General features: G+C 25.2%; 1 protein-coding gene across 1 annotated transcript; it reads right to left on the minus strand.

Annotated features, from left to right (window-relative positions):
* Positions 1-1,058: 1,058 nt before the first annotated feature.
* Positions 1,059-19,070, minus strand: LOC145832148 (kelch-like protein 35). Its single transcript, XM_082939503.1, has 2 exons — positions 18,922-19,070; positions 1,059-1,731 (listed from the first exon to the last, which is right to left on the minus strand). The coding sequence occupies exons 1-2, from the start codon at positions 19,068-19,070 to the stop codon at positions 1,059-1,061; spliced, it is 822 nt and encodes a 273-aa protein (XP_082795629.1).
* Positions 19,071-22,747: the final 3,677 nt, after the last annotated feature.

Consider the following 22,747-nt stretch of genomic DNA (forward strand, 5'->3'; position numbering starts at 1 on the left):
TTTTTAAACCATTTTAGTTCAAAAACAGCACTAATGTTTAAAATAAAGGAAGTTAGCGTTTTCAAAAGAGTCACTTCTATTAGGTTAGAATAAATATTATATAAAAAACTTTTTTTAGTCATTTTGTCATATCAATTTTACCGTTTTAACAACATTAATCAGCTACTTGTCAGTCTTAGATCTGAAGTTTATCACTTATTTTAAATGAAACCACCAGTTATAGCAAACAAAAGCTAGGTAAAAACATATTTAGTGTTTTAGCTTTACAGAAAAAAGTAAAAGTAATGTAATTTTGTAATTAGTTATAAAAGTGTATAACTTAAAAGTGTAGTCAGATCTTTACCTAAAAGTTAAAGTTTATTTAAAATATATTAACTTATACATGAATCTACAAAACTAGTTTTTTATACGTAATAAAGTATTAGAAATTTTCTTAAATTTTTAAAATAAAACTTACCAATTGATTGTATACTATTCAATAACTATTTGTAGATATAAAAAATAATCTTGTAACAAATGACTATCTTTCATAGTTTAATAATTGGTGAGTTTACATAGTTCTGGTTACCTAAAACGGTGATAAAATTTATAACTTTTTAAAAGAACATACAATTTGTTTAAATACTTTTTATTGATAAAAATACGAAAGTACAATCAAAAGAATAAATGTTAAGGAAAATTTTCTGTTGTTTTTATCTTAAAAAAATATGCATAAAATAAATTAAACTTGTAATCTCCAAGGAGTTTAAAAATATCTTAGTACAAGTTAATCTATTTGAAAAAACGTAAAATATATTGTGTTAGTATAAAACTCTAAAAAATTTCTCAGAACACACACTTTAGTGTTTTGTCTACAGCAAAGTTTATTAGTAGCAAGGTATCTTTGTTAAAGAAAACCGTTCCAGATTCTCTGTGATTTCAAAAGGTTCTTCAGACCATTTATCTTTAATAATATCATAATTAATTACTAAAGATTCCTCTTCTTTAAATATTACTATTTTGTTGCCTATTGAGATAGCCATTGATCTCTATAGATTTTCATTAAGAAAAATTGGAATCTAAAGATCAGCAAATTTTCCACTCTCACTGTCAAACACCTCAAGTTTGTCTGAATAAATAACAAAAAGTTTATCTCTGGTGGCGATCAAACTATGATCGCGCACTGCTTCATTCATCCTAGGCATCGGTGTCCATTTCTCTTCAAAAACATCGTATGATTCTACTGTGTTCAAATCACGACGATTGGAATCCTCCCCGCCTGAGACTACAATGCTTCCTCGGAAAACGGCGCAGGCTGAATTTCTCCGAGGCTCTTTCATATTGGTGATCTTTTTCCAACTGCTGTCTTTCGTGTTGAGCTGCAAACAATCTTTAGTGATGATTTTGTGGAGACAACCCCAGTAACACCCTCCGATAATAAATATTTCATCCATGAATGCACAAGCACAGAAATCGTAACGTTTGTCATACATTTCAGTGACTCTGCTCCACTTTTTAGCAGAAAGTGAATATTTGTCAATTGAAGACTTGTGCAATCTGTCTTGAATCACGTAAACTTCTCCTTTTAAACAAACAGTTTTGAAATTCGAGCGCTCTTTTAGCATCGAAGATAGAGTTTTCACATTTTTAAGATTTTTTCCATCAATTCTATGTACTGTATTTAAATCTTTTCTCGTTTTCGTGTCCAAACCACCACAAATTAGAACACCAAACTCATTTTGGCTACAATACCTATTTTTACAAAAAATATTAGACTTATTTTGAATGAAGTCGTTTTTGTCAAGTAAAGTTTTCTCCAATGAGTTTAAAAAAACTTTGTTTTTTGAAATTTGTTTTAAAGTTGTTTCCGTTAGCAAAGGAAATCGGACTTTCTGTAACAACTGTTTTGCATACTTGCTACGTTCTTTACTGTTGTACTTCAACCAAGTTATTATTGCATTAAACACTTCAACTTCTGAGTGAATATTCAATCCAGAACTTGAAAGTATTCTTGCAATAAAACTAAAGTCTAAGTGTCTAAACTTTTTTGTTTCAACTAACATTGGAAAACAACGTTCTATGTAGCCGAATGAAAATTCAGAACTCGATAAATTGTACAGTTTAGCTAATTTATAAAATAAAAGACATTTTTCTACTGATAGTTCATCTTCGATATAACTGCATATCTTCGAACATTCATTCTCATTTAAAATAAGCTTATTTAGTTTTAAAACTAGAGTTAATCCCTCAAATTTCATCTTCTCTTTATCTAAAAAAAAATATATTATTGTTCTTTAAAAATGTTTAAAATACAAAAGTTTTTTAAAAATGTTTAAAATTATTAAACTGCTTGAACAAAAATAATTAAACAAATATTAAAATATGAGAATGTAAATTTTATGTTTATGTTAGAGTTTTTAATTAAAAAGTTTGTTAGAGTTGTAAAACATTTACTATAAATATTTTATTTATTGAACCTTTTTTGTTGAGATGGTTTGAAATATTTTCTTTGAAACTTTTTTGTACTTTCTTTTTCAACACATTGAATATATTGCACTTGATGGAATGTTTGTTTCGTTTTAAAGTCAAACTTAATTTGTTTTCTTTTAACTTCTGTTCTTCTAAATTAATATCTAAAATATTTATTTTAAAAATTAGGTTGAGTAAAATACAATTAAAATTAATGTGAAAACTACTTGGAATAATTTTATTGCTTTAAATTTTTATTTTTTAACTTAATAATAAAAGATAAAGTTTAATAGCAAGTTTAAAATACTATATATACGTTAGTTAGTTAGACTTTTAATATTAAATAATGCATTACTTTATAAAGTGAGGGTTGCCTTTTTTATTATTTTATAGTTTAAAATATTTATAAAAAAAGTTTTAAAACAGCTAATAAAATTATTAATTTAAAAACTATGTTGTTAATTTTAGTGGCTTTTGAAAACATAGAATACTTAATTTAAGAATTTTCAGTTTTAACTATTTACGAGTGCATTAACATTATTTTTAATTTTTCTACACTTAACCTTTTTCAACGAAACAATTTTTTTCTTGAAAACTTGTTTGTGCGTTTTTCTTTGACAATTCGACGATCTTGTACATGACTTCTTTTTTTTATTTAAAATCTGAAAAAAAGTTTCAACAGTAATTACTATTTATTAAGGCTTCAAAAATTTGAAATTTTAATTTTGACAGCTTTGAATTTTTTTTTATAATTTAATTTAATAAGTGATAGTTATGCTAATTGAATTTTACAAAAAGTAAAATTAATTTATTTGATACTGACATCGGAAAAAATACTTCTATTTTCAAAATTATGAATTAGTTGATTTCTGCAACACACGAAACTATAGTTGCAATTATTTAGAGATTCTCCTTCTTAACTTGCAAATAATTTACATAAGCACTAATGAAAACGATTTAAATTTTACCAAACATGGACACCATAGCCTCGACGTTTATCGAAGCAGGAAAAATTCGTTTACTTTTTTTTTCTATATCAAAGTATCACCTAAAACTTGTTAGGGTTTTGTGTAACAGAAATAAGGGTACACATTTAGAGCTAAGTTCACATTTTAAAACGTTGAACCAACTTACATAAATTACACACTAAACCATGGACGTAGATGGCCCAAAAAAAAGAGTCTGCAAAAAACATTTGGAATAACTCCTATAACGTCATTGCTGGAACAGAGCAAATTAAATTTACTTAGTAATTTATATTAATTCATTCAGTTATAACTCATATATGTTGGTAACTTAAATGTTATACATGTTGTTATAGTGTAGTGTACAACCACACTCCCAACCGTAGTTAAACTTATATTAAATGCTGGTAAAAAACAGTATTCATGGCTACTCTATATAAAACTAGGCATGACAATTAATGAACATATCTTATACTTGAGAACCATTGCAAACCTTAATAAATATTTACTCAACGTCTTACTTAAGAAAACACTTTATATGTGGTCAAAATATTTACACAAGGTTTAATCTAACAGAAATATAAGGTTTAAATATAAAGTTTAACTACTTAAAATGTAATATAATATAATTAAAAAATAACAATTAAAAAAAATTATACTTCACAACATAACGTTTAAAAACAATATAAATGTCTATTCTGGAATAACATGTTTACTGCAGCAGGTCTTGGCTAAAATGTGTCTCTGCTTCAACTGTTGAGAGTTTTTATATGGATGTAATATAGCAGTGCAAACTTGCATCTTTATAACAAGTAGCCTTGCTAGCTTTCTCTTAAACGCTTGGATAAGCAGGAACTTGAATTTAAAATGTTATATTTAATTTAAACATTTTTCAAATGCTATTTGTGATCTTGTAACCCTTCCTTTTCTTCCACTTTTGTAAGAGAATCTTCACTAAACTCTTCTCTTTCGCCTTTTTGTTAGAAAATAAACGCTACCGTTTTTTCATAAACAAGAAAAAAATTACATGTAACGATTTTTTAATTTGTCTCAGAATATAATTGTTGTTCTTTTGAGAAAAAAAGTGTTTAAATAAAATCAATTAAACAATATAAACAAATGATAGTTTAATTTAAAAATTAATGTATTTTTTACGATCGAAATTGTTTTTTTGTATTTACTAGAACTTCAAAAGTTCTCTTTAATTTTACTAACAATAAGTAAAATTCTAAATATAATAAAGATTGCAGCATTTGAAAAACAGAAAAAAAAACAAAAAAAACACTAAAATGTTTTTTCTATACAAACCACTTTGATATTAAGTTTTAAACATTTTTGAAATTCTTTTTTGCAATATCTAATCTGATTTCTATGCAGAAAAGTTGAAGTAAACAGCAAAAAGAATAGCCAAATCTGAAAAAAAACTACTTAACAAAAAAAAAAGATATTGAGAAAAGTTTTTTTTATATGATAGATTTTTTTTGTCAATTGAAAATTTCACTATCTAATATGAGGAATATTTTAAAGTTAATTAATGATCTAAGTTCAAAACTCCAGGTTATTCCAGATTTTTTTTTACTTCTAAAATTCATGGTTTTTTTATTATAGATTGTCAAACTCTATTACGTTTTTGGAATCCAGGTTTTTAGGCCACCATGTCTATAGAAATCTCTGAAAAGCTATACTTAAAATAGTTTAGACCTCAATAAAGTAAAGGTTAAACTTATTAATACATATATTTAAAAAACAAAAAACATAATTCTAAACCACCAACATTATAATGAATAATTTTGAAACTAAAATTTGTTATAACTTTTGTTAAACATCTATAATAAAAATTGTTTAAAAAATTAGTAAAAATTATACAGTTTAATTTCCTATATTCCGAACAATCTTTGTAAAAGTTATTTTTAAAACATTGATAACTAGTTAAACATTAAGAAAATTAAATACATTTTTACAAAAACTATAACACGTTGAAATTTTTATTAATTTTAAAATGTTTTTATACTACAAGATCTGAAGTACTTTAAAATTATTAAACTTTTTATAGAAATAGCCAACATACAACGATAAAAGTTTGATAAATTTCTTTAAATTAATCATAAACTTACAGCTTCAAAAAAATACTTATTTAAAAACTTTTATCCACACAATGACTGTAAAACAGTCTAGTTATATTAAAGGAGATTGATGTACATTTTTAAGTTCACATTATAATCTTACTAAAAAATTTCTAATAACAGGGTTGCTGCTCTTTAAGTCAAATAAATGAGTGCTCTTAAATTGTCGGGAGGTATCCTAAACTCAAATGTTTCATAAAACAAAAAACTTTTCAAAGTCAATAAAAGTCCAGTTCTTCAACAAAACTTGTTAAATAGTAGAAAAATATTGAAAGTAATTAATTAAATATCTTTTAGTATCTAGCAAAAATTGGTCTGAATTTTTTATATACTCTGAGCTTTTTCATAAACAAAAGAAATATCCTGAGTTTAAAAAAAGTCAACCCTGATTTATACTGAGCCATGGTAAGATTTTCAAAAAAAAAATGTCTTGAGTGAAACTGAGTTTTCTGTGTATCCTACAAGTGTGGTAGCTATGAATTAAGTTAGTCTATAAAAGGTGGTCTATACTGAACAAACTTTTAGATCTATTTTTAGTTAAAAGTTAAAAATAACTGTTTTAAATGGCATAACACTATCTTGAATAATTTATGATGTAAAAAAACTTTAAGATGCTATAAAGATAAAGCTATTTTAAATATGTTTTTAACAAAATGATAATTGCTAATGACAAAAGTTTTTTTTCTATAATAGATCTTTTGTGTCAAATAGGAAATCCATTATTTAACATGAAGAATTTTTTTAATTCAAGGTTATTTAATGATTACAGTTCAAAACTCCATGTTTTCTACATTATTAAAAAAATTCTAAAAATCCTAGGTGTTTCATTCTAGATTTTTAAATTCCATAGTTTTTCTGGAATCCAGGTTTTTTGGCCACCTTGTCTATAAAATTCTCTAAAAAGCTAGAATTTAAATAATTTAGTTTTACTACTATGTTTTATTTATATTAATAGGTCATGATTTAAAAATAATGAAACTGTAAATCCTCTCTTATATTTAATTTTTATGACCCTATCTTATTTTTCTTAGCTTGACATAATAAAATAGAAAAAATGAAGCTTTAAAAGTCTTGAGTTTATGTATTAATTTTATTTTTAAGTTTTATCTCATTACACTTATACTATAAATTATTTTAATTGTCATTTTATTGGTTAAAAACAAAAGCTGAATACTTTGTTATTTTACAACATTTTTCAAGTGAAAGTGAAAAAAAAAGTTAATAAATATTATTGAAATTATTTCTGAAAAATGGAGGAAACAGTTTGAATTTAGACCAGCATTTTAAAACAACTATAATATTTTTATATAATAGTGTTTAAATTTTAACATAACCTACTTTCCGGACACTAACTTCTGTGCTTTGCTCCTTGTTCCAAGTGTTGATTTATTTTAAACTAAAGTAAAAAAAAACAATAAAAAGGAAAAATAACTACTAAAATGGACTTTTGTAAAATTACTTTCGCAGGAACGTTTAAGTTTTAAGCTTGGTCTATTTTTATCAAAACCTACTTCTTTGAAATATCAAAAAAAAAAGTTGTTATAGTTTAACATTCAATAAGAGTTGTGCGGAAACTAGATATAAAAACCATTTTTTTAGGAATTGCTGAAGACGAAAATTTAAATTGTTTTTTGATTCAAAGTAACAATAATAATATTAACAACAAAAAATTTCTATCTATTTTAAAATGTACTTTTTTTTAGAATACTTGTCGATGTCTTAAACTGTAATAATAGACAGCAAGCAAAATGTACATACATAAAAAGAAGATTATTTTCTTTAATTTCCTCAAATTAGAAACTTCAAAAGGACCAGCTATTGCAGAACACTTAGTTAATAACCTTGATTCTGCAAGTAACTATTACTTCAAAAGATTTAAAATTCTTATAAGTTGTTTAAGCATTTTTTATTCAATTAAACTTAAGGTTAATGTATTTCAAAAAGATAACCTTAATTGCGTAAACATAAAGACTTTGATTATACTAGTTCATAGTTTTCATAAAGTGTTTCATAAGCTGTAACGTATTTCTTATTTTAAATTTGTTACATTTTCACTATACAAGCTAGAATTAAAACTATAATTTTATTGCTTAGTAAGCAACTGACAAGTAAAGCAGAAAATATATATATTGTTCTGAAATTAATTTTGTGTTTTTTGTTATAAGTTATTAAGTGTTAAATATATGTTTAATGTTCTCTAAAAATAATTATAAGCATGTGGTGTACGACTCGATAACTGAAAGGTTCCTTTGTACACCAGGTCCTTAGACCAAACTTTTTAAGCGTTTTTTATTGTTCAATAAACAATATATATAGATTGATTTTTCTTATTACCAGTTATACAAAAATCATAAACATTTTTTTACCTTTTTGTTAAGATGCCTTGAAATTATTCCGACATAACTATATTCACTAAAGCAGTTAAAATGGTAAACTACCATACTTTTTATAATGTGATATCGGACTTTAGCTTCCGAGTCTAATAATCGGTCGGGATCAAAAAAAAAATATAATTCATTCATAGTATGAATTCTTGAATGCAGAAGCTTTTGTGTTAGAAGATTCAAAGTTAGATAGTCATCTTCAGAAAATCTTTTAACTCAATAAAAATTATATCAAATAAGACAATTATTTAGTTTTTAATTGTTTATTGATATTATTGTTTGGTTTAAACTAACTTTTCAGTACTTTTTCGTCTTAAGTTTATAAGTTATTCATTTTAAACGTTAAATTAATCTTCATCAGTTAATATAGAAAATATGACAAAATATAGTATATAATGCGAAATATGGCAAATTTAAGAAATATAGCAAATTTTAGTAAACATTACAGTTGAAGGTTTGGTCCCTCTTCAGGTAGTTTGAACTTTGAATTCACTAGTTATATTAGGGGCTTTTATTAGAAGCCACAATAAATTTTTTTTAAATAAATAACAGTTGTCAGTTTAGCGCAAACACCTAGCCTGGCACGTCTCAGTAAATGTGCAGCAACGTATAAATTTTTATTAAAAAACGCGCTTTTATTTTTATTTATCAGCTTATAAAAACCCTGCTTTCTTGGCATTCAGTATTCATTTATACTTAATTTTGCACTTTAGAGTAGTATTTTCTAAATATAAATACTACTTAACACTATTTTGTCTTATAAGTTATAGACTTATCTTATTACAGAACTATATACAATTATCAAACAGCTAAGCATTGTAAAAAAAAGTCTGCAAAAATCTATAGCTTTTAAATGAAGTTTATTTGAAAATTATTCAAAGTAGATAAGGTCCAATTTAAAGCTAACAAATAGCACTTGGTTAAAGTTAAAAAAACTCTCTGAGTTGAATGTGCAAAAAAAATCCAGTAGTTGACACATATACAATAAGAAAAACATTCAAAAATGTAAAGATTTTATGAAGTTTTATCAAACAAATAAGAATTAAAAGAAACCTTTATTTCAATAAATATAATCAGGAAAATACACAAAAAACAATAAGCTTTCAACATGAAAAAAACTATATAAAAAATTAAACTATGTGAAAATTTTTTTGAAACAAGATAATTAATTTAATTTTTTTATGTAGTATAAAAAGGTTTTATTTTGTAAATAATATATTTTTCAAAAATTTTATTTTTGCTTATATAAAGTTTTAAATACAGTCACTAGTTATGCTGAAACACTATACTTTACTTGACTATACTTAAGTCATCTTTGTTTTGTTAACTAGTTTTAAGGTTCTATAAAAGTGTAAGATAAAATTTCAATTATAATTCTTTATATGTTCCACTTATTTTTGAATAACAGTTCATGGTTTTATTTTATTTTACTTCTTCAAACTTGGTGCACTATGAGTCTAGTTTAAAAAAAATTGATTGTTTTACAGAATTGTATTTAAAGTGTTTAATTAAAAATGTTTTCTTAAAGTCTATATAGCTAAGCATATTCTTTAAAGTTAAAATGCCTCTTACATACCCACTAACAATGTAATTAGCAAAGTCAGCCAAAGGAGTTGCCGTTTCAGAATCTTGAATGTAGCCCTGCAACAGTTTTCCACAGTTTTTGTTTTTTACTTTAACTTTTTTGCATAAAAATCAGATTATAAATTTCAATAGAGAATTTCATAATGATTATTTTACCAGAGAACTTTGTAAATGATAAAGTTTATTTCAACTTATTTTTAAATATGATTGTTTTTAACACAATGATTTTGTTATACAAACAATGTTGATTAAAACATGAAGATTGTTTAGATTTTTTTTATTTTAGTTAAGCGACCTGATCCATCAATCTTAACAACAGTTTGATAATAGTCTTTTAGTTTCACTATTATTTAACTTTTCCGCACTCGTTAGGGAAGTTACTTTTTTTTGGATCTGTATCATGACATGAACACCGCAAATCAGTGGTGGCATCGATCTTGTGTGTTCACTTAAATTATTGAGAGACTTAAATAACGAGACCTAAGAGCTTCTTGCTTTTTACTCCATGCGTTACGTCACGTGTTAAAGATCTGCGGGTTATTGTAAGCCATAACATTTTTTCTGATGAAAGGCTATGAGTCCTTTAAATATCGTTACAAAAAGATCTATGTAAAGGGTAGTTTGCAACTGGATAAGGCGTATTTTTTTGCGTAAGTAAAGCTTGTACCATTTTGTCGTTATTTAGTTCACCAATTGATCCGACATTTCCATTAACAATCGCTAAGAGGCCTTTACTGCCCTTTAAATTTTCGCCCTACCATTTGACACAGGATGGTATGCAGATGACATAACTATAACATCACAGCAGATATCAACAATACAACTATCACATCACAGTAGATATCAACAACACAACTATCACATCACAGTAGATATCACCAATACAACTGTCAAATCACAGTAAATATCAACAACACAACTATCACATCACAGTAGATATCACCAATACAACTGTCAAATCACAGTAGATATCAACAAAACAACTATAACATCATAGTAGATATCTCCGATACAACTATCAAATCTCAGTAGATATCAACAACACAACTATCACATCACAGTAGATATCACCAATACAACTGTCAAATCACAGTAGATATCAACAAAACAACTATAACATCATAGTAGATATCTCCGATACAACTATCAAATCGCAGTAGATATCAACGATACAACTAGCACATCACAGTAGATATCAACGATACAACTATAACATCACAGTAGATTGCACCGATACAATTATTACATCGCAGTAGATATCAACAATACAAATATCACATCACAGTCGACAGCACCGATATAACTATCACATCGTAGTAGATTGCAACAATAAAACTGTCACATTACAGTAGATATCACCAAAAGTATATCACAACGCAGTAGATATCATTAATACAACTATCACATCGAGTTAGATGGCACCGATAAAACTTTCATATCACACTATATGCACCGATACAACTATCACAATACAATAGATATTAACAATATGACTATCACATCAAAAAAGATTTAAACGATACAATTATCACATCACAGTAGATATTACCGATACAACTATCATTCCACAGTAGATCTCAACAATAAAACTATCACATCACAGTACATATCACTAATACAACTATCACATCACAGTAGATAGCAGCAATAATACTATCACATCACAGTAGATAACAACAATACAACTATCACATCACAGTAGATTGCAACGATACAACTATCACATCACAGTAGATTGCAACAATACAATTATCACATCAAAGGTGTTTTTTAATTTAAATCAACTTTTGACGAAGTTCCAAATAAGAAGTATCATTAGTTTAAAACTTTACTAACATTCTTACAATTTTCACAATAAATTTTAATTAAAATTGAATTTAGTCCAAAGACAACAATATAGTTAAACTAGGGTTTGACAAACCATGTCTTTTTAATAAAAGCAATTTTAATTCAATTTAACACTAATTATTTAATTTTTAAAAATATTAAAAAAATGCAATTTTTCTTCATGTAGTTTTAAACATGTTACAGCGATCGGTATAATCATAACCTGAAACCAAAAAACTTTCGAAATTACGATTATTTTAACTATTTGTCTATAAACATTTTAATTTCTTGTTCGCAACACTATGGAGTCTACAATTATCACAACTCTATTTTATTAGTTATTTTATAAATCAACCTGTGACGCAACCAATTAAAAAACTAAGTACAATTTAGAATTATCTAACTTTATATCAATGTTTTTCCTAGATATCTTTGCCAATTTGTTTCTGCCGTTTCAAAGCCGCCACTCTAAGAAGCATTTCTTAACAACTTTTACCTACGCATCTGTATTATTACGGTTTACTGTTATGTGATAGTTGTACTGTTGCTATCTACTGTGATGTGGTAGTTGTATTGCTGGTAACTACTGTGGTGTGATAGTTGTATTTGTGCTATCTACTGTGATGTGATAGTTGTGTATCGGTGCCATAAAATGTGATGTTTTGCTTTACAACTAAAACATTTAATAACTTACTGATTATTGACTCGTTTTGAAAAAAAGTTTCATATGAAAAGTTTACTGACGTAACTGTTAAAATTAAAATTTAGCTTCTTTAACGCTATATATAATTTAAGAGGAAATGGAGGAAATGAAAAAAAATAAAACATAAATATAGTTTTAATAACAGTCAGTGGCAAAGTTCTTTTTTCTGCAGAACAATAAATATGTGGAATAGGTTTCCGCAGGATGTATTTCGTGTGGGAGGGTGGAGCACTTTCGATTAAAAAAAAAAGATTTAAATAATATGAACTCAAGTAAAATACAGTGATTATCGAACAAAAATTGATTTTAAAATATTAGTATCACTAATAATAATTTTTCTTCCCACGCCTTCCCCCTACAAATTATAAGTTGTTATAAATAAATTTTGTAAATGTGTAATCTTTTATAGTCTATGCATAAGTTTTTATATGAGAATTTATTTCACTTTTGTTTTTTGTGCATACTAAGTTATAATCGATCATACACGACTATTTGTTTGTAATTTTTTACTATTATATGTTTAGTTTTTACTTTTCATCGAATGTAATTTGTTTGTTTCTTTTTCGTGTGTATTGTTTAAGCGGCTCAGGTTTTAATGCCCGAGTCCATCTTTGCACAATAAACTCCAATAATAATAACATATAAAATAGTTATTAATTTAAGCAACATACTTTTATGTCAGACACTTAGCTTTTTTGACTATGAGAATTAAAACTTACGATTAGCACATTAATAAAAACGTATCATATAACACAAAAAGTTACTAAATGTTAGTGCTTGTGGTTTAATCACTAACGTCAAAAATATTTTAATATTCGACTATTGTATATTATATTTTTAAACGTTTTTTTTTACAATTGTGTTAGTATGAGTAAGTAAGACTTCTGTTTGCTTAAGATCCTTAACGTTTTAGAGAACTTTGATTTAAGTTTCAGATAAAATTAAATTTTACAGTAAATTTACCAAACATTACGTTGAATAATTTACATTAAAATTACATTGTAATTTCTTAAAATGTATGTTTAAATGAAAATATTTTCAATTTCTCTATTTATAATTTCTCTATTAGTGACTATAACTTGCTTTCACTAAAAATTAAAATTGAAATTGAAATAGTACCTATTGATAAAAATGTCTCATATGACTATAAAAAAGCAGATTTTGAAAGCATCAATGATTTCCTGTCAAAAAGTAATTAGACCTCTTTATTTAAAAATTCAGAAAATCTCCAGCATTTCTACGATCAATTTATTAGGTTAATCCAAATCTCAATCAAACGTTTTGTTCCAATTTATTCTAAAAATAACAAAAGTAAAAAATATTCATCTCATATTAAAAAGTTATTAAAAACTATAAGTGAATCTATACAAAAAAAGTAAGACAAATAAATCACTTTTGATAAAATACAAAAAAAAAGTCTAAAGAATATCAATTAGCTGTTGAAAAATACAACTTTGTTTATAAAAAAAAATTCTGCAAAAACCTAAGTTTAAAAAAGTTTTATAGCTACGTGAAATCTAAACTTAAGTTAAATAATTCCATACATCTCTTATATGATAATGATAAAAACAAAACAGTAACCTCAGATTTTGAAATAGCCACACTTTTTAACGTAAATTTTCAAAAAATTTAAAAAAAAGACGAGAGTTACCAGTCTTTTAAGCTACCCCAAAAGAATTGTAGTAAAATGCAAAATTTTTTCATAACCTATGAAGACATTATAAGTTCAATTAACTACTTAAAAGATAAAATCATACGAACGCATGAAAACATTCCACCCTTTTATATCAAGCATGTTATCCAATCAATAATTTTTCCACTATCATTAATATCTAACTGCTCTCTAGAACTATCTGATGTTCCTAAACAATGGAAAACATCTTTTGTTATTCCTGTGCACAAGAAAGGTAATATACACGATGCGTTAAATTACAGACCAATATCTCTAACAAGTGGCTTTTCAAGAATTTATGAACATATTGTATCTGTAAAAATTCTCAATCACCTCTTTGAGAACAAATTATTAACTAACAAACAGTTTGGTTTTGTCCCAAACCGATCATCAACCGTTCAACTGTTAACATGCTTACATTCTTGGTTAGTTCCTTATCTCAAAAATGAATTTACTAAAGTAGTTTATACGGATATTCAAAAAGCCTTTGATTCAGTATTACACAAAAGATTATTAAAAATTTTAAATCAGTATGGGCTACATAAAAGCTTGATTGATTGGTTTGATAACTTTTTAAATAACAGATCACAAAGAGTACTCATCAATAATACTCTTTCTGACTCTTTAACAATCTACAGTGGAGTACCACAAGGTGGTGTAGCTGGTCCCCTTCTTTTTTTAATTTATATTAATGATATTTGTTCAAACATTGATATTAAAAGTAAGTTAAGCTTATTTGCAGATGATGCCAAAATCTTTAGTCAGTCAAGTACTTCATTACAACTATCGTTAGATAATATTTACATATGGTTAAAAACAAGAAAGCTAAACTTAAATCCTAGCAAATGTAAAATAAAATCTTCTCTAACTAACCTCTTAATCAATAACATCAAGTTACCAGAAGTTAAAGTTTTTAAGATTTGGGAATATTAATTTCCAAAGATTTAAAATGGAATGAACATATCAACTACTTATATAAGATTGCAAAAACTACATGTTATCAAATATTAAAAAGTTTTAAAACTAATTCTGCTTCAATTCTGACAAAACTATTTAAAACATACGTTCGCCCTAAACTTGAGTTTAGTACCCAAATTTGGTCACCCCACTTAAAAAAGGATATTAACAAAATTGAATATGTGCAAAGGAGTTTTACCCGTCATATTTGTAGTCGTTGCAACATATCTTACACATCATATAATGATAGAATGATTAAATTTGGCTTGAAATCACTGGAATATAGAAGATGGGAATTTGATTCATTAACTCTTTACAAAATTATTAATGGCAAATATAAAAGTTTTTTTAACCAGTTTTTTAATATTTCCCAAAATAAATATTAACTAAGAAGAAATAATTTGAAAATAAAATGTAAACCTGATTTTAAAAACAGTCAGTGGCAAGGCGCATTTTTTCACATAGCAAAAGCTATGTGAAACAGACTACCTCAGGATATAGTATCTTGTGAGAGGGTAGAACAATTTCGTTTAAAACTAAAAAGATTTTATTTAAATACAATAAATACTAGTAAAATTCTCTAATTTTCCACTATAAACAAAAGAAATAATATTCGTTTCCCTACGCCTCCCCCCTACAAACTTTTAGTTTACTTATTTATTTTGTAATTATGAATTTTGTTTTATAAGCGATGATTTAGACAAACTTCTTTATTGTGTGTACTAAGTAGTATATAAGTTAGATTTTTATGAATTGAATTTTTAATTTAGTTCATTTGTATATTGTGTTTAACTTTATGTTTTCATTTAAATTATGTTTATATATATATATATATATATAGTTTATCTTAAAGTTTTGAACATAAGTTTATTTTCTTTTTCTCTTTTTGTGTGTCCTGTTTAAGTGACTCAGGTTTTGATGCCTGACTCCAGCATTGCACAATAAACAATATAATAATAAACATTATAATTTTTCTGATTGAATTAAAAAAAAATGCAGTAAACCTTATTCTTTGTCATTAGCTTAACTGTAACACTTTTTAACGAAAAAAATCTAGTGGTTTAGATTATATCGTTTGTTTGCAATTTAAAATAAAGCAAATAATTGAATTTAATAAATATACTTTAATTTTTCCATGAATTACTAAGTATATACAAACTAACCCACAAATACTTCCTTAAATGTTATATTTAACTTTTCAACTAAAAAATTTTATTTACATACATTTCGTCAAAATTATTTATAGCTTATTCATTAGAAGCATATCAAATACATTTAAAATATAATTAACTTATATATATTTAATTTGTTTAATAGTTTACTAGTTCTTAAAAAGTATGTCTAATCTTAACTCAACTTATTACCTTATCAAAATAAGAATAAATTAAACTTATCAAATTTATTTTTACGTTTAAAAACTTTTATTATTTGTTTGTTTATCAGACAAAATTAATTTTTTTATCATAAATGTAAATGAACAAGCTAATAAGTGCAAACATTTTAAAAAAACAAAAACTAATCAGTGTAAAACTATATTAACAAGGGAGATCTCATTAATGTCTTTCAATGAGTTTAAGAAAAAATATGATTTTTTAGATCTTAAAACTTCTAGTTTTTAAAACTAAAAAATGTATTACACAATTACTAAAGTAAAGTTGAATCTGTAGAATAAAGTTAGGTAACATAACAAACAATATACTTGTAATAATAGTAAACTTTCTATAAATTATTAACTTTTATTTAGTTTACATCTAATAGCTTATTTAAATTTAATTCTACTGATAAATATCAAAGAAAATTTTTTGTGTATAAATAAAAGCAATTCGGTTACTTAGTTTTACATTTATTTCTAGATACTTTTAAATATTAGAAATGCTGACTTTGTGTAACTTGAAAGTTCAAACAAATGTAAGTAGTCTTAAGTAACTCATATTCAGTATGGTTTTGGCTATTGTTTGTTGACAACTTATTTTGTCATAATAAAATCATTAATTCAGAAAAGCTTTATGAATTTCTAAATATATAAAATGAGATAAGTCATAGAATTTGGTAAAAAGAGTTAACAGCTTTTGCATATTGATTTCAAAAAAATTGTTTTTCTTAACTATTGCGATATGCGTTAATTTTAAGTCAGCAAGTTTATTTTTTAATAAATACAAAAACTATCATGGTATTTAAACTTAAAAAAATAGTTGTAGTTGTTAAGGGAGAGTGATGAAATAGACATGAAATTTTAAATATTATTAAATGGAAATAGTATTAACTGATAATGTTTATTTTTAACTTTAAAGGTTAGAGGCAATAAAAGAGTGCTCATTAAATTAAGGCGATTCCAAGGCAGTAAATACTATAAATGATGAAATAAGTAAAAATTTCTTTTCAATTTGTTATACAATACTATTTTAAAATAGATAACTTATTTTACTAGAAGTTTGTTTCATATTCTAAACCTGGAAAACGATTTATAAACAGGTATTATAAAGAGTGTAGTTGCATATTTTGAATTTTATAAATAATTTATTGTGAAATTAGTAAAAAAAACAAGGGTATTTACTAGTTAGGAAAGTGATTAGACGTCAGTTTGTACAGTACTTTTTATTGATCAAAAGTTTAGATAAATAAAAACTAGAACCGGTTTAAAACACACCAAACTTAACGTTCAATTTAAGTTTAAACAATGACTAATCTTAAAAAATAGTTAAAACTAATTAACAGACGAATAAAAAATTCCTGTTGTATCTTGCTAGTTACTGTAAAATGAATTATGATATGCTTTTTGTTTAAAAAGCAAAAATTATTAAAACAAAATAATCTACAATTATCAAAAACTTATTTTAGCTGTGTAGAAAGTTATATACGCTACCACTTGTGAGTTTATCTAATAAACTTAAATAGATTTCATACGAGAATATATAAATTTTAATCAAACATTTTGAAAAGAAAACAGCCGTGCAGCTTAGTTTAATGCTGACTATAAGTAAAGCGTTGATATATCAAAAAGAACTTTAATTAAAAGTTGTAAACTTAAAATTAAAACTTTAGTATCATATTGACTATAAGACTTTAGTGACTAGTCTAAGTTATAATATGTTTATTTTGCGATGATCGTTTAAAGTGTAGGCTTCAGATATTAGAAGCTAAAAATACGAACTTATAAAATTTGTCAGTTTGCTTAAATACCTATACTATTTAGAGTTTATACCTATACTATTGTTTTTGATAGTAATACGTAAATGCATACTTGTTGTCTATACGCAGTAAGATTTGTTGATTTTGAATATAATTAAATTAATAGACTTTATTTTAATTTTTCTTTTATACCGAATGTATCTTAAACAAGATAATTATTTAATGCCTTATTTCATTTTGGTACTGCGTTTGTTTAAAAAATGTTTATTTAAAACCAAACTTTAAAATTTAAAAATAATTTGTTTATAGGTATAAACATAAACCTTCCAAAGTTTCTGTTAATTTAAAATAATAATTAAATTGTATAGAAGTTTCGACTTTGCAGTTGATAGCTGCTATATGTTTTAAATATTTAATATATTTAACTTATTAATTTAATCTAAGTATGTTATACTGCAGCTAATAACTAAAGACAGTTTGAATATTTTTAATTTAATTTTTTTTATTCATTTTCACACGATGTAAGCATATTTGATATTTTTTACTTAAAACTTTTAAGTAAACTTTTTATAATAATTGTAATATAGCTGTAGCTCCACCTAAAAAATGAAAAATTATGGTAACTTTTTTGATTTAGAGTTTAAGCATATTAAACACGCTCCTTTAAATATGCCCCTACTTCAACTGTACAACCCCAAACTACGTCAAAGTAACTTAATTATAAAACTGAGGAATCGAGCTTTAAAATGATATGACATTTTTTAAATATTATTTAAAAAAAGGTAGTTATGTTGTCATGAAATTGTACTAAAAATACACCCGAATGTGTATACGAACGTCGTTTACTTCCCTGCTAATTTTTTTTTTTCAAATTTTTTTTTTGATGTTCAAAATGGTCACAAAATTGGAGATACAAGCTCAATCTGTGTAAGCTGCATCTTAAATGTTTATAACTTTTCAATACAAAAAATGTTGAAAAGTTGAATTCTCAGGAGTATATAGTATTTTTAAAACTTCCATAGTAAAACACCTAAGAACTTTTTCTTTTTTTTTGCTCTGCATCAGCAACTCAAGACTATCTAGTGTAGTTTCAAACTATGATCTCATGGCCCCCTGGTGGCTACTTTACTGCTCGTGGCCCTCTGAATATCTGTCATTGTCCCCAAGAAGGACACTCGGCTCTATTTGGGAAATCCTGGCTTCAACATTGTATGTCGTAATCAGGACCAAACACAGAAAATCAATTGGACTGCTGTCAAAGGCCCAATTGCAAATCATTGCAGTACTTAGTGCAAGTACATTAAAATATAAGTTCTTGTAGTAATACGTACAAACTTTTAAAGATAAAATGTAACCTTAATATTATTTTGCAAAGAATAAAGCAGTCTAGAATTGTTCTATTGAATACAAAAAGCAGCGCTCTTTTTGACCCTTAAACCTGGTGTAAAATTATATCTTTCGGTTATTGAGGATACCAGTTGGATAAACTTTTATTTAATTTTATACGACTTTAAACTTAAAATTCAAGTATTACTATAACATATAGATGACGAAAATTTTTAGTCGATTAGATGTACCTCTAGTTTTTGAGGCTATAAATACTAACGAACGTCTGCATGCAATTGTATACAAAATTTTTAAAAATTATATATAACTATTGAATTCAATGTTTACGTACAATTTAATTTACGTCAGCTTATACACTAAATGCGATCATAAATTAAATTTTAATTTAGTTTAAAAACAATAAATTTTACAAAGTCAATTAGTTCATTTATCTAGTAGCTTTTTACACTGATTGTAAAAACTAAGTTCAATTTAAAACTTGTTTTTTTTTCATTTAATTTTACAAAAGCATTAAAAGACATAAACTAAAAAGTACTTTGATAAAAAAAATCATTTTCTATAACTAGAATTAAGTGTTTCGTAAAAGCATGACAGGATATATAACTCGAATAAAGATTGTGTTTTTCTACTAACTAGTTAGTTAATTATATTTTACATTTTACTTTACGATAGTAGCACCTATTAATATCTGCAAGAGGTAGTTTTTTTAAGAGTTTTTCAACTTGTGAAATACAATTTAATAAGCAAAATCTTAAGTATCAAAAAATTTTTATATCGAGTTAAATGTTTCTTTTAACTCAAAATAACTTTTAAAAACTTTTTTTGTTATTTTAAAAGTGTACATTTACAATGTTTCATATTTGCCTATTTAATATCATAATTCTATTTTAACGATTAAAACTAAAAACTATTTCTTTAACAAAAAGTAAAACATTAAACATGACTGAAGTTTTTTACTGCAATTTTATTGTTTTTAATAAATATACTTAAGTTTGTGATTTTCAAGAAAAAAAAATAGTATAACAGTTTATTACTGAAAAATTCGTTTTTAATAAGCTCGACGACTTTTTTTTCTTCAAATACAATGTTTTCTAAAAAATATTTTTTGTAAAAATGACATATTAAACACAAAAAGTAAATTTTTAGTGTCATAAAAAAAAACATATAACGATTTATTCAAGTAAAAATATTCATGTAAAAACTGTTAAGTTATTTAGAAGTATGTCAAAGAAAATTTTCATAAAAACTTTTATGATATGAATTAAGTTGTCGATGTTAAACTTAAGAACTATATTTATTATTTTGAATAATAAAACTGTTAAATGTCATGTTGCTTCCATTGTTGAAAAGTCAGCTATCAGGCTGAGTTACGTATTTGTGGTGTTATATTTTGATTTAAACAAAATAGTGTAGTGAATGTTAACGTGTTTTCAATATTTTTGTCAGCATTTAGAGTAATCTAGCTTTAATTTTGTAATTTAATTTCAATTAATAAAAGCAGCATGTGTAAGTGTTTATTACTGATTTTCGTATAAAAACAGGATTAGTTGTATTCTTTTTGATGTATACAGTTTTTTAAACAACACATTAAATAGTAATTTTCAAGGCTAATTTTTGTAGACATGATATTGAATGATTTTGTTTTGTGAAATTATAATAATATAAGTGCGAGTTTACTGTTTTTGTTTGCTACTAGGTCTCGATGGAAAAAACTCTAACCTTGTCAAATACTAATAAAATAATAAACTGCAAAGAATATTGATATATTAATATAAAGTTATCTAAAACTTAATCATCCATTAAAGTATATACAAAACTAATATGATGTATATTCATATTTGCAAGACAATATAGATTAATGAAATGATTCTATTTTTAATTATAAAACTGAATTTTAACAGTCATACACAATATTTTACAAAACACGTTTATAATTTTTATTAATATTTTGTAGTAAGTAACTAGATAATATTGGCGCTGTTGTTCATAGTACTGGCGCTGTTGTTTTGGCACTGTTGTTCATAGTTATTTTGTCGTTTATTTTGTCTTTTCATTGAGTAATTTTAAGTAAAGTAGTGGTGTATAAATAATAATATCAAATAGAAAAATATAAAATATATTAAAAAAAACTAATAAATTTGAAACCCATCTGTAACAAGAACTTGTCGTTTTTTATTGAAGTTTGCCTTAAAAATTGTTATTAAAGTAGTTTAACTAAAAAATTTAAACATAAGTCACTAATTTAAAAAAAATTTATTAGGTTATTTCGTTTAGCTCTTCATCAGAATAACCTTGCTAAAAACTAATACTAAAATAGTGCAAGTTTAGTTATAAACAGTAATTTTGAAATACGTAGCTAAAAATCGTTACGTCACAAAGTATAAAAGTATGTTTAAAATGTTTAAATTATAATTGAATTATAATTAGTTGACTTGAAGTTGTTTGTAAAACAAAACTGTTAAAACAAAACAAAACATAACTGTTAAAACAGAAACATTTAGTATAATAGAAACTTTACCTGAAACAAAATTAAATAACAAGTAAATTACAAAAATAAGACACTAAACGACAACAAAAATACTAAAACACGCTATTTATAAAGTTTTAAATTTATTTGTAAAAATCTATTTGTTTGCAAATTTTCGGCTCACGAGTTCTAATAAACAAAGATTTTAGAACTGAGAGATTGTAAAAATCTTTCGCTATAGATCAGGGGTCGGCAGGCAGTTGGTGGTCGCGGGCCAAATTTCAAGTTTCCAAAGTCTTCGCGGGCCGCAGTTTTAGTTTTAGTGACATTTGAATAATCTTATGGTATTAGTTTTAGTCACACTAGAGAAAATATTTACTTTTATTAACCTTATTATTTAAAATGACTTTTAGCTATATATAGGATGCCTATTCAAATTAATATTCATTAGATTATGATTTACATTGAACAATGTACTTTAATAAATATGTACTAGTATTGTTAACAAAATATGTACTTCCATAAGCACTTAATAAGTTAAACTTAATACTTTTTTATTTTTACTTACAACCTAACTCTCTATAAAAACCTAACTTGAAAGACAATTTATGGGTTAATTCTATACATTTGTTATATCATCAACACTTTTTCATACTTCTAAGAATATTTACTTCGAAAAAAGTTTTTACGAGTTAAATAATTTACACTCATTAAGAAATTTAGTAATTAGTTAACATAACAAAATTAATACATGTTTGTATTCCAGAAAGCTAAAATAAATAATTTAACATAATTAATTCTGAAATACTTTAATAAAATATTTTATTAGTAATTAGACTTTTACATGGTTGCCACTAAAAAGCAAAAATGTCTGAGATGTATCAAACCAGCTTAAATTTATTAAAACTTCAAAAAGCTGATAAATAGTTGTTAATCAAGCTTAAATACCTAGTTAAAATATCATCATTATCAAAAAGTACACAAAGTGTAAGAAAACAAAAAAAAAAAATGCAATAAGTAAAATACACAACAGTCAATAAAAATTTCTGAGAATTGGAAGATTTCTTAAAAATGTTTGAAATAAAAGCTTCACACACACCTGAGCTTTCAAGCTTTTAAAATAGCCTGTTTGTGTGGCAAT

This window comes from Thalia democratica, chromosome 3, assembly GCF_965202585.1.
Source record: "Thalia democratica chromosome 3, ktThaDemo2.hap1.1, whole genome shotgun sequence".
Lineage (NCBI taxonomy): Eukaryota > Metazoa > Chordata > Thaliacea > Salpida > Salpidae > Thalia > Thalia democratica.

Excerpts from the sequence above, each read along its gene's own strand:
- LOC145832148 (XM_082939503.1), bottom strand. The coding sequence starts at position 19,070 with ATGATTTGCAATTGGGCCTTTGACAGCAGTCCAATTGATTTTCTGTGT. Across the intron at positions 1,732-18,921 it reads TATTCAGAGGGCCACGAGCA|GTATTGTAGCCAAAATGAGT; the intron begins GTAAAGTAGCCA and ends TTGTAAAAATAG.